This window comes from Psammomys obesus, unplaced genomic scaffold, assembly GCF_907164565.1.
Source record: "Psammomys obesus unplaced genomic scaffold, mPsaObe1.curated_primary_1811, whole genome shotgun sequence".
NCBI classification, from domain to species: domain Eukaryota; kingdom Metazoa; phylum Chordata; class Mammalia; order Rodentia; family Muridae; genus Psammomys; species Psammomys obesus.
In genome coordinates this window covers 15,441,439-15,454,701 of record NW_026596073.1, presented here as the reverse complement: position 1 = coordinate 15,454,701, position 13,263 = coordinate 15,441,439, and the positions used below count along the sequence as shown (strand labels likewise).

Here is a 13,263-nt window from a genome sequence, read left to right as displayed (position 1 = left end):
AACCAGTATGCCAGAGGCGCTGGGGCTTTCTATGGGATGTGTTGATCTGAGACTGCTAGGGTCCAAATCCTACCTCTCCTCTTGCAGCTTATTATCACAGCAAAGTAAGTTAACTTTTGACCCCGTAAACCGACCATATGTAAACCCTATGCCCTTGACTTGGTAAAAGGAGCTTAACTATCTGATAAAACCAGTGCTAAGGTTCTAAATATTTGGCAAATGCCTATTTTATTTTTGGGCTAGTGCCACAAACCAATTGTGACAAGCAGAGCGCGGTGGCGCATGCCTGTAATCCCAGCACTAGGGGAGGCAGAGGGAGGCGGACCTCCGGGAGTTCAAGGCTAACAAAAAAGCAAGTCTACAAAGCAAGTCCAGGACAGCCAAGGCTACCCAGGAAAACCCTGTTTTCGAAAACAAACAAACAGAAAACACTGGAACCGTTTGGGAAGCTTCCAAAGGCAGCGTGAAAGGGAAGAGCAGAAGCAAATGCTCTCTTCTTTCAGGCAGGTCAAATGAGTTACTGTAACCAGCCTGACTTTCCAGGGGGCTCTGTCGGTTGAAGGTTCCTTACCCTTCGTTTTCATGCCGCAGACCACACAGCTGTGCCCCCTTCCCTGCCCAGGCCCCCCGGAAAGACTGGACGAGACGCAGCCCCCAGCAGGTGTCCCCTGGGCACAGCAGCCCGCGGGTGCCCGGGGCCGCCCCGCCCTCCCGCTCTCGGTGCGCCCCACGGAGGATGCGGCCTGAGCCGGAGCCTGCGCGGCCACGTGACGGCCGCTATAAGAGCTGCGGGCTGCGGACTCCCGCCCTCCCCCGCTGGCCGCCGTCTTCCACCGGCGCCCGGCTCCGCCGACCCACCGGCCGCACCATGACAGGTACGCCCGGGTTCCGCAGCGCGGCCGCCGCTCGTCCGGGAAGCCCCCGGCAGCTCGGGAGCCGCGCCAGGGTCCGGCTGCCGCCCGCGCTGCGGACCGAGCTGCGCTGCAGAGCGGCTGCTTCCGCCTCCGGCGTCCGGGAGAGGCCGGGAGGGGTGGGGCGGGCGCGGGGCGCGGCGGGATCCACCGAGCCCCGGCTCCGCGTTCTGGACACGGTGGCGGCGGGCGCCCTGCGTTAACACCAGGCTGGGGCCCTGCTCTGGCCTCTGCGCTGAGCCTATTTTTAGGCCTCAGGGCCCCAGTGCTGCTAGATGGAAGCCGGCTAGCGCCCCGGGCGGGCCCCGGTGCCACTTGTTGCTAGGTGTCGGGCCCTGGGCGAATGTGCCCCAGAACTGGGCACTAGGGGTAACTTGGCCCTTCCGAACACTTGAAGCTGTAGCCTGGGTCATGACAGCAGCTGACCTGCCATCTGCACCCAGCTGTCTGTTGGTCTTTCAGTCCATTTGTAGAGTTAGCTAAGTCTGGTGTTCCGGCCCCTCTCTCCCTTTGGTAATTTAATCTTAAGAAAGCATAGTTGGTGTTGCTTCTCGTCATTTTTTAATCCTACTCATACTACACTTTTCTCCACCACCTCCTGAAGTCTGGGGCCTGCCACTTTGGGGCTAAGACACAATTCGTGCTCACTTTAAGTACTTTTTGGGGGACAGAAATGGTTTTGAAATGTTACTGTCTCAGAATGTTTTGAGGATAACAGAAGCAAGTACACGCCGAGGTTGACGGATGGGTCAGGTGTCATTACAGGGCATAAATGGCTTGAGGTAGGGAATTTACAGCTTTCTACACCTTAGCATGAGTGGAAGTGGCTTTCGGGTCAGCTTCTCCGGGATGCCCCGGTTAAGCAGACAGCCCACCACGCTCCCTGCGCAGAGGAATTTCCACTGCTTCTAGCAAACACGTTGGAAAATGGACAGGGAGACTGAGGAAACCTGAGAGTGACAGTGACAAAATCTCGTAGCTCCTCTTGAGCAGCAGTCCCTCCCCCTCCCAAATAACCGCTGCCCGAGTGAGAATTGTTCCATGAGGGGAAGAATGTTCCGGCTGGGGCTCTGGGGAAATTGGCTTGTATGTCCATGTCTCTGTGAGGGGAGCAGAGGAGAATGGGAGGAGGGTGACATGGCTGATTTTCCCAGAGAAGTGGAGGCAGCTGGCCATGGTTTACACCTGTAATCGGAGTACTTGGGGAGGCAAAATTTGTTGTTTGGTCCGCTGGGTCTATACAGCCAGACCCTAGCTAAACACATCCCCTAGCTAAGCTGGGGATGTAGCTTGTTGGTAGAACACATGGCTAAAATGTGGAAGGGTCCAGGAGCATGTGGACTGGATCCCCAGAGAAGAATATGGGTAAGGATGAAGAAAAGCGAGAAGAGAGCAGAGAGACAAGGAAGCAGACAGCAAGAGACAGGTTTGTTAAGAGTTGGCTTCTAAGCTTGGTCACTAAGGGGCAAGGCCACTGTGGAAGGTTCAATCTAGGCAGAAGCTCGTTGCTTTCTGAGGTGGTGGGTAAGGGGGCCCTTGCTTGGATGAAAACGCCACTCATCAGTTTCTTAAGCTTCACTCCTATGTTAAACTGCAGCTTGATCTAAGGATTTGTCTATACTCTGAGATTTGGGCTCTGTGGTCAGTGATCCTTTTGAATGTTATCTGGCTAAAATTCAGCCTTGGCCTACCCCTAGAGGACTGTGTGAGTTCTCCCACCTAAAGGGGCTGCTGAGGAGATGATTTTGCTGATCTATTGTTTGAGAGTAGACCTGGGAAAAGTCCTTTTCCAGCTGAGATATGCTTCTTTTTCTTTGTATTAAGATCAGGCCTTTGTGACCCTGACCACAAACGATGCCTATGCAAAAGGTGCTCTGGTCCTGGGCTCATCTCTGAAACAGCACAGGACTACCAGGAGGATAGTTGTGCTGAGCACTCCACAGGTTTCAGACTCCATGAGGTAAGGATTGCCTGCCTATCTGTCTCTTTGTCCTTGGGGCACTGATAGTCTTCTCCCTATTTCTAGCATCAGTGGGCACTGAGCCCATATATTCTTAGGGAGCTGAGACAGATCAAGTGATGCTAAGCTAAAGATTACTGAATTTGAAATCTCTTCCTAGCTTTTAGGAGATGTCTCAGGATTCCTCCTGGGAGATGCCAGTCTGCCCTCCATCTTCCTGATTCCTTCTAAGGATAAGAGAACTGCTCCCTCGTTGAGTCTTCTGCCAGATTTATGTCTGTCCTCACTCATTTGTACTCCTTTCCCCAAATGAAGCTAGGATTGTGTTGTTTCCTATAGACAAGGAAACCTTCAGGTGATGTTGAACAATTTTCATTGCCAACTGGCATTTGTCACCTAGTAAAGTCCTTATTGTTAGTCTTTCTGAAACTCTTACAGAATTTGTTAGGAGACACACACTAAGAGGTGCAAGCTACTTGTTGCCTGGGTTGTTTCATTTTGAGTTTTTGGCATTCAATTTTGTGATATCTGGGTACTAACATTAAAAATCTCTTGGTGTGCCAGCAGCTTTGTGTTGGCCTATTTGTACAGCCCCCTAGCCTTCTTTGAAACTGAGAACACCTTACATTTTAAAAATGTAAACACACGCCTAGGGCCTTTAAAACTATGTATACATTATATACGTGTATCTTCCACATTATTTACATTGATCTTAACTAGCTCTTAAAAAAGGTGCCCCCCAAAAACTTTTCTCCTGTTATATCCAGTAGTGAGAATTGCACAATACCCAGATCTAATCTTGGATTCTACTACTGTGATTCACTATCATCACTGATGCCACTGACAATTTCTTGTTTGTTTGTTTGTTTGTTTGTTTTAAAAAAAGATCAAGTTTGCTCTGTGATCTAAAATGTATTTTTATCTAACTTGAGAGATAAAATGTAGCATCAGTTTCCTTCTGTTAAATGCTTCTCAGTGATATATTTGTATCATTCATTTTTTTCCTCTAGCTAGGCTTAGTGTCTAGTTCATTAGCATACCAACAAAGATATGGAAACCTGAGTTCAGTCCCCTGTACCCATATAAAACTCTGGGCACGGCAGTGCTTGAGGTAGAAAGTTGGATCACAGCAGCTCACTAGCCAGCCATCCTAACCTAGTCAGTAAGTTTCAGGTCCCAAGGAGAGAAGATTTCTTAAAAAACAATTCCCCCTACCCTCCCAAAGGCAGGTAGCTTCTGAGAATGACCAGTGACTTCCACATGGACATGCTGTCACGGGCACTCAAATGCATGAGAGCACACACACACACACACACACACACACACATTCAGGCAGCTTTCAACCTTGAAACCTCTTATACCTCATAGTCCAAAATAAGTTCCTCATAGTCAGGTAAGTGCTAAATGCCTACTAAAAACAGTTACATTGTGTTCCAAAACAAGGTTGACCTCATAGTTAAACCTTGTAGTTTCTTTTGGGACAGTCTTCTAGTTTGCTTTCTTTTGCTTTGATAAACACCATGACTTAAAAACAGCTTGGAGGGCTGGAGAGATGGCTCAGAGGTTAGGAGCACCAGCTGCTCTTCCAGAGGTCCTTAGTTCAATTCCCAGCAACCACATGGTGGCTCACAACCATCTATACACCTGGCATGCAGGTGTACATGCAGGCAGAATTGTATTTTATTATAATAAATCTTTAAAAAAAAAAAAAAAACAGCTTGGAGAGCCAAGGGTTTATTTTGGCTTACATCTGACAATCTGTTATGAAGGGAAGTCAAGATAGGAGCTCAAGGCAAGGAACTGGAAACAGGAGCTGAAGCAGAGGCCATAGAGGAATGCTGCTTACTGGCTTGCTTTCCATGGCTTGCCTGGAATAGCACCACCTACAGAGGCCTGGGCCCTCTCACATCAATAATCCATCAAGAAAGCACCCCCACAGACTTGTCTATAGTCCAGTGTGATGGAGGCATTTTCCCAGCTGAAGATCCCTCTTCTCAGATGACTCTGCCATGTGTCAAATTGGCAGCAACTTAACCAGTAGAGACACAGAGCTTCAGGAAATCCTTGGTTTATTCTTTTAGCAAAAGTGATTAGTTACAGGCTTCATATCACATATTATCCAAACATTACCCAGCATCATTTATTTAAAACACGCAAAAGTCAGTCAAGCCAATTCTAATTAAATGTCATAGTCAAACAGGTGGGCTGGTATAACATGTATTACTCACATGTTTCAAAGGTATTTTCATGGCTTGCTGGGTGAACAGTGCATTCAATAAGAGATAAAAGTTCTCCTATGATAATGGGTTAAGTCAAGCGGCACCATAAACAGTTATCATTGCTTATGGAATTAACTGCATGTGCACATGAAGATATAGTTTGTTCTGAAGAAAATCAAGAAAGATTTAAGAGGGTGTACAAAGCACCAATTGCCTCAGGATTGCTGGGTAGGGAAATAAGGGAACAGTCTTAAAGTAAATGGGTCATGTGCTGGGTGATGTGATTCTATGTGATGTTTTCTGGAATTTACAGAAAAGTTTTAGAGACCATCTTTGATGAAGTCATCATGGTAGATGTCTTGGACAGTGGCGACTCTGCTCATCTAACCTTAATGAAGAGGCCTGAGTTGGGCATCACGCTGACGAAACTCCATTGCTGGTCCCTTACTCAGTATTCCAAATGTGTGTTCATGGACGCAGACACTCTGGTGAGTGTGGCTTTAAGGGCTGAAGAGAGGTGCTTGTTAATGGAGACCTGCTACTCATTTGAGAAATGCTGTCAAGACTTTACCGTAAAGTTCAGATAAAGCCACTATCACAAAAACTGTCGCATGAAGGAGAGTAATCACAGGCCGCCTTACAGCTGTCACCATCTTTTGTGTTGGGTGACAGAGAACCTAGGAAGTGTGTGCCACGGCAAAGCATTCTTGTAATGCCTTTCTTTGTCTCTCTCCTTCTTGAATCAGGTCCTTTCAAATATTGATGACCTTTTTGAAAGAGAAGAACTATCAGCAGCACCAGACCCAGGGTGGCCTGACTGTTTCAATTCTGGAGTCTTTGTCTATCAGCCCTCAATTGAAACGTATAACCAGCTGTTGCGCCTCGCATCTGAGCAAGGTAGTTTTGATGGTATGTATCTGCTCTCATGCACTTGATAAGCTATTTCACATACACACACGCACGCACACACCACATTTTCTATTGTTGCATCAGAGTAACCTAAACTCCTAAACTAAGATAGACAAGTTTGTGTGTGTGCGTGTGTTTGTGACAGGGTCTCATATTGTCCCAGCCGGCCTCATATTGTCCCTACCCATCCTGTGTAGCCAAGGATGACCTTGAACTTTGGATTCTCCTGTTTCTACCTCCCCAAGTGGTAGTTCATCACCACAACTGGGTTTGTTGTTCAGTGGTGGGATCAAACCAAGCTTCCATCATGCTAGGGGAGGACTTCTCCAGATCCAGGTTGATGCCGTGAGTGACTCTCCTTTATCTTCATTAGGGTGAGTTTTTAGAGTCTAACAGAAGATCAAGGAATGACACGCTCCTGTCCTAGGGCTAAGGTCAAGCATAGTGGCAGCTTGCTTGTTTTGCATATGTGATACCCTGGATTCAATACTCAACAGTGAAGAAAAAAAATACAACTTCTGGTTTTGAATCTAAGTAGACTTCAAGACTGTTGGCAGCCAGAGTGGTGGTGCACGCCTTTAATCCCAGCACTTGGGAGGCAGAGGCAGAGGCAGGTAGATCTCTGTGATTTTGAGGTCAGCCTGATCTATAAAGTGAGTTTCAGGACAGCCAGGGCTACACAGAGAAACCCTGTCTAAAAAAAAAAATACAAAAACAAAACAAAACAAACTGTTTGGCAGCCATTGCTAACAAGGATTCATTGTTTTGTCCATGGCAACTTAAGAAACAAGCCTGATAATTTGGCATTCTTTTGTGAGTTGTTAAAAACAAGGTTTATGTAAACAATCTCTACTTCAAAAGTCTCATTTTCTATAACGCTATGTATTGAGTAAAATGGTGTCTTCGTGGTTGATGTGCGGAGCATTGACTAAGTTGGGAGCATTACCTTGTGCATGTAACTGTATCTATAGATGGCATAGACTCATGTGGGGGTCTCAGGCAGTGTAATGCATGTGAGGCAAGAAGGAAGTCTGGTTCAACACGACTCAGTAGCCAGTGTTGGTCCAAACTTCTAGAGTATGGCACCAGGCATTTTATATAAGTACAGAACAATTTGAAGGAAAAAAAAAGTTTCCTAGTATAACACAATCCCCTGTGCATAGTAACTTTTTTCAAAGTAGTGTGACTCCTTCCATGAAGATGGATTCTATGCATAGGCTACATAGGGAAGATTCTAATGTGGCCTTAGTCATGCAGATAGGACAGAGCTCGCCTAGGCTGTTGGGCATGTCTGCTCTTGTATGAGGGAGCTTCGCCTTCATTTCCAGCCTTCTGGGCAGCACACAGGTTATACACCTCTGCCTCTGAAGAGACAACCCAGGTGTTTCATAATCCCGGTTTCCATCATGCTATCTCTGAGCACCAGGACCTTTGAGCTCCCAATAGGCCCACATGTCTTAGAAAATTTTTTTTCACTTTCCTTTCTTTTTTCTGGTGTCAGAGATTGAACCCAGAGCTGTGAACATGTTAGACAAGTGCTATCAATAGGGAAGTTGACCAGGTGACTTAGGAGGTATATTTCTAGTTCAGGCCAATCTGAAGTAATAAGCCATTTAAAAAATAATAATAATAACAAACATCACAAGACAAGACCAGCATGCAAAACCAGCATGCAAAAACAGTTCTCTTTTAAACTGCTCGTAGTGGTTCTCTAGAAAAAGTCCACGTTAGCGCAGACAAGAAGGTACACTCCACAAACCTGTGCAGGAGTGACTCAGTGTCAGTCAGACCTTTGACACTGTGTTAGAGTCGCAAGCAGGAAACATGGGAATGGCCACCAAAGCAGACCCCTGCCCACAGCTTCTTTCTTCCTCTTCTAAGAATATATCTTGGATTTGAAGTAACCGGGTCTTTCAGAATAAGCTGAACCAGGCTTTCTCATTAAGCTTCAGCCCTGGTTATCAACAGAAGATTCATTCTTGGATCTGGGGAGATGGCTCAGTAGGTAAGCGCACTTGCAATGCAAGTGGGAGGTCCCGTGTTCTCATCCCCAGCACCCACGTAAAAGATTGGCCTGTGATCCCAGTGCCAGGGTTGGAGGAAGACACAGAGGTTCATTTCTGTTAACTAGTTATAAAAGTTAACAGATCCTAAATGTCTTAAAGCTTAAGGTGAACATTTGTTAGATTACTGAAGTCAAGCTTGAAATTTGACAGCATTTCATGAGGTTGGTTTATTTTTTTCTCTTCATAGCCATCAAATTCTGTATAGTCATTTGCCTGAAGATCTGAAATTTACGAATATCTATAAACTCATTGCCAAGAATAAGGATGTTTAAGTTTCAACCATGTTTTACTATTTGGCTAGTTCACATCCTGAGCTAGTGGTTTCCAACCAGGAATGATTCTGTGTTGTACCCCCGGTTCCCCTACCCTTCCACCCCAAACCAAAAGATGTGTAGCTACTTCTGGAGAACTTGTTTTCTTGAGACAGAGTGGTCTCATGTAGATAAACTGTTATGCAGCCCAGGTTGGCCATGAACTCACTATCATCCCGCCTCAGCCTTGGGCAGATTTGATTGTCTCGGCTGAGGGAAGCCAGTGCTCCTGGCATCTGAAGGGTAGAAACTGCAGCCGCTGCTGAATAGTTTGCCGTGCACAGGACAGCGCCTCACAATTAACCGTCCAACCCACCATATCAGCAGTGCTGAGGTTAAGAAGCCCTGTTCTCTATGCCAGAGCCTTACATGCCGCACCCATGAGGAATATAGTCAGGCTGGGGAGATTTCTCGGTGGGTAAAGTGCCTGCCCTGCAGGTAACTGTGAGGACCTAAGTTTAGCTCTCCAGGCACAAGTGAGAAACTAGGGGGAGCTGAGAGTGTTTCCGTAACCCCAGATTTAGGGGATCAGAGACAGGAGGATCTCTGAAACTTACTGTGTGGCCAGCCCCGCTTAACTAATGAGCACCCTCAAGATGAGTGAGAGATCTTATCTCAGAAACGGAAGGTGGGTGGCAAGCAGTCAAGGAGCGTACTAAATGTCGGTCTTGAACCTGCACGTGCACAGGGGCATGCCCACATTAATGAACATAGCACTTGCACACACAGAATGGAAATGTGGTGAGATTCATGTTTACCACATGTAGAACATTTCTGTTCCTTGCACTGAAGACAGTTGCCTTTGCAAAGAAAGAGGGGGGTGATTTGAGCAGAACTCCACTGTGTTTCCCACCCTTTGCTTTAGGTGTTTCCATTTACTATACTCTAATTGGAGGAAGTTTGGTCTCCCAGAAAGCCAGCACAACCACTCTCAAGTTTAGAAAGTGAATCAGATTCTAAAATGTATCTGATGGCCTGCCAGCTGCCTAAAAGCTACATGATTTTTATCATGTAAAGGGAATCTAGCTTCTAGTCTAGAGGCTGGAAGTTTAGACGTCCACAGTCAAATGCCGTGGTGAATTTCCTTAGGATACACCTAAGGAAAAGGGAATGTGTTAACTGCTAGAAGGCAAGCTGCACTGTGCATTATGGAAGCCCCAGGGACTGAGGGTGTGCGAAGCAGCTTGACTGTGTGCAAAGCGTTCCTCTGGAAAGTATTTGTGCTTTTTCAGAACCTGAACCACTAAGATTCTCTCTGTGCTGCCAACATGGTCCGTCATCTAACTGCAGCTTTTCAGACACTGGCCTCATTTTCACTTGTTCCAGACAAAGGAATGTGTTTTCTTTGGTGTTAAAAGTAAAAAAGTTAGAGAGTTGGCTGCTCTCTAACAGGTTAAATAGGAAAATAAAGTAGAAAGTCTTAACTAAACAGCTTTTCTACTTGAGGTGTGTGTTGCTGAGTTTTCTTTAGCCAGGATATCTCACTCTATACCGAAGGAACCCTTCCTTCTCGACGGGGCCACTCACTGTGTGCCAGTGATTAATGTGACTCACACCTAATGCCAGTAACAAACAGCTGCTGTGTGGGGGCAGTAGCTATGATGTGCCCCAAAATTTAATATATCTTATAGCTTGTAAAAATCGTGCATATAACTTGCATTTGAAGACATCTATTTGTATGGTTTGAATTTTTGTCTGCGTGAGTGTGAGTACTGCCTGTGTTGCTTGAGCGACTGACGGTTCTGAGTCACCGTGTGGTGCTGGGTACTGAACCTGGGTCACGTGCAAGAGCAACACGCACTCCTATCTACCGAGTCATTTTTCCATCCCAGTACATAAATATATTTTAATGTTATTTGAAAGTATTTCTGTCTCTGGGCATGATGGCACACACCATTGATCCGAGATCTCAGGAGGGAGAGGCACAGATCTGTGAGTTCAAGGCCAGCCTTGTCTGCATAACAAGTTCCAGACCAGATAGAGCTACATAGTGAGACCTTATCTTAAAAATTTTCGTTGTCATTTCGGTGTTCATCCATACGCGTGGAGACAAACATTTTCAGGTATTTCTTTCTCTTGTGTCCATCTTCTAACACCCAAGGGTGCCCCTTCCCTTTGCACATGTACTTATCAGGGACTTGTGTATCAGCAGACTCAGGGTGCTGCCTCAGAAAACTTGTTAGCAGATGATTGTATCTGTCTAAAGTATCTTGAAAGTCCTGTTTAATCTCCTGCTCACAGTCAGAAGATTGGAGCCTGTTGTCTCTGACACATGGGCCGCTGATGGCTGAGCATTTGCAGCTGCTTTTAAGCTCTAGTAATGAGAAGGAATGTGCCTGCTATTCTTCTAATCACTATCCTTCAGTCACATCCCCCACCAATTGCCTCTGGCCAGGAGAAGCATCCTAATATGGCAAACCATGCTTGACTTCTCTTTTTTTTTTCCCCTATCAGAATTTAGAACCAGTGACAACATACTTCATTCATGACTAGCACCTAATTTTCCTTAGGAGCAAGTGTTAAGTCCAAGTTCCTATAGAGTTTTGTGTATTTTTAAATTATTTTGAAACTGCTTCTTCATTGACATTTCCGGAAAAGCTGGACAGTAGCTATTGTGAAAATCCATTAGATTTGATAGGATAATGCCCAAGCATTTTGTAGGAAGAAGATGAAGTTCAGGCATTTTAACGAAGGAAAGAAATCACTCAGCAGGGGTGAAATGAAGCTGACACACTGGCCTTTAAATATGAACTCAGTCTGAACATGTTCTGGAATGTACTTTCTTTCCTGTGTCTCTAAAGTATACTAAATTAAGGCTGCTTATGTATCTGTATATATTAGTTTTAAAAACTCACTACAAGAATTCATATTGGCCAATCTAGAGTGCGCTATTGTTTATTTGTTTAATGTTAATATTTGCTTTAATTTTTATAATCAAAGTAACCATAAATTTTTAATCTCTATGCTAGGAGTTGGGTTTAGAATAAAATGTTGGAGAAAATAGAGAATGCGTATTTGTGGCAGAACACTTAGGTTTGGTTTTACTTTAAGCTGACTTAAGGATCTGTAGTAAACTTGGTATCCCTCCAGCTTCTTCGTTCTCACTGAAGTCCTTAGAGTCTGATAATGTTTTAAAATGTTTTACAGATTCAGTGCACCTTTTCTAATCCTTGTAGTTAACCTGGCTCTGTATTGAACTTGCCCAACAAAAGAATGAAGGAGTCAGACATTTCAAAGAGTACATAATATGCTTTTTCTTAGACCTGTTTGCTTTTCTCATTGTACTCATGAGCTGTTTTCTTAGCCATCTGTCCGCTGTTAGCTTTGCAACCAGGGGAAATGAAGGACCTGTGAGAGACAGGAGGAGGAAGGAACTAACACGTTACAATGCTTGCAGACTCTAAATCTGTTTTACATTCTCATTTATTTCTCCACAGTCCTGTGAGGCACACACTCATGCAGGCATTTGTCATGTACTCAGTGAGGCCCTGCCATCTAACTAGCACTGAAAATTCATGCTGCTAAAAATTTCAGGAAAACAGCTTGCCTGTGGGCTCTGAGCTGCTGGCAAAGCCAGGTCTGACCAGAGTCTTTCTCGGTTCTGCCTCAGTATACACAGGAGGAGGGAGAGAGAAGAGGCACTGTTGAGCTGTCTGTTTGCTTGTTGTGTTTCTTTCTCAATTATTTCACACTGAAACTTTTTCTGGAATAAATTCTAAAAATGATTATACATGAAAAAGAAATCCTTATTACCTTGTCCACATTATAGATTAATTTCTTAAAATTCACTTTGATTGAGTAGACAAAGTGCCTTAATAGTTTTATAGACAAAGTTAAAGGGATTCAGGTTTTTTCTTTTGCAGCTGTGTTCCTTACCCTCTGATCTGCAGAGCCTGAAGAGGCTGTCATTCTAAATGAGCAGCTTCAGTCTCTCCTGCTATTCTTGGACGTTACTGGCTGCCCTCACCTGTGTTTCTGTAATGGGTCCATTCACCTGATACCTCAAAAATTATCTGAACCTCTCATTGAAGCAGGACACTAAATTGAAGGGGCAAGAATAGTCCTGAATAGCACCTGTTTTGATTCCTGCCTCTGTATAGCTTACAGTATTTGAGAGCTTCTGGGTGCTTGACAGGTAGTTATGCAATCATGGTTCTGTCCCAGATCATCACTCTAACGAGTGGACCAGGAGGCACTGCCTGAGACTGGGAGTGTGTAATTCTTGCCAAAATCAGCATCTTAAGGCATATGTGTAATATAACTTTGTCATTAACAATCTTCTTTTAAGTGAAAAGACCTATAGCATGGAATGTTAAGTCAGTTGTTCTTGGTTTAAATGGGTGGAGGCCAGCGAAATGCAGGACTGCCTAGACCAAGAGCCTGGATTTCCCTAAGCCATGCAGGGTTAATCCACTGGTGCCCAATAACCCTCCAGAGGTAAGCCTCTCATCTCGAATCTCCCCAGAGCACTAATAACTGTCATTTGGTAATCCTTGGCCTGCTGCTTTGGGCAGCAGTAATTGTATTTTCCAGATACAATGATTTAAAAAAAAGTTTTGGAGAGTAATTTTTCTGTCATTTCAGTACCTGAATGTTAATTGTTGGAAAATTTTCTTTATTTGCTTAATATCTATCTGTCTGCCCTCTTAATGAATTAAGAACCACTTGAGAGTTGGACCTTCTCATTGATCATATGTAGTATACCTATACCAAACACAAAACTTTACATGTTTTATATAGAAATGAAAATTTTAAGTGTTATGCCCATTGATATAGTAAAACTTAAAAGGAGCCCTTATCCAAAAGACTATAGACCAATGCTCCTCAACTTTCATATATATATATATATATATATATATATATATATATATATATATATGTACATGT

The 13,263-nt window shown here is 44.6% G+C and overlaps 1 protein-coding gene across 4 annotated transcripts in view; it reads left to right on the top strand.

Annotated features, from left to right (window-relative positions):
* Positions 1-765: 765 nt before the first annotated feature.
* Positions 766-13,263, top strand: part of Gyg1 (glycogenin 1) — a 35,676-nt gene continuing 23,178 nt past the window's right edge. For 2 of the 4 annotated variants that reach the window (XM_055626200.1, XM_055626198.1), the window contains exons 1-4: positions 766-875; positions 2,736-2,871; positions 5,404-5,578; positions 5,837-5,987. In XM_055626200.1, the coding sequence (XP_055482175.1) occupies positions 869-875; positions 2,736-2,871; positions 5,404-5,578; positions 5,837-5,987 (469 nt within the window). In that variant the 5' untranslated portion in view covers positions 766-868. Of the gene's footprint in view, positions 876-2,735; positions 2,872-5,403; positions 5,579-5,836; positions 6,000-13,263 lie in introns of all 4 variants that reach the window. The other 2 variants (XM_055626197.1, XM_055626199.1) reach the window with 2 other exon arrangements.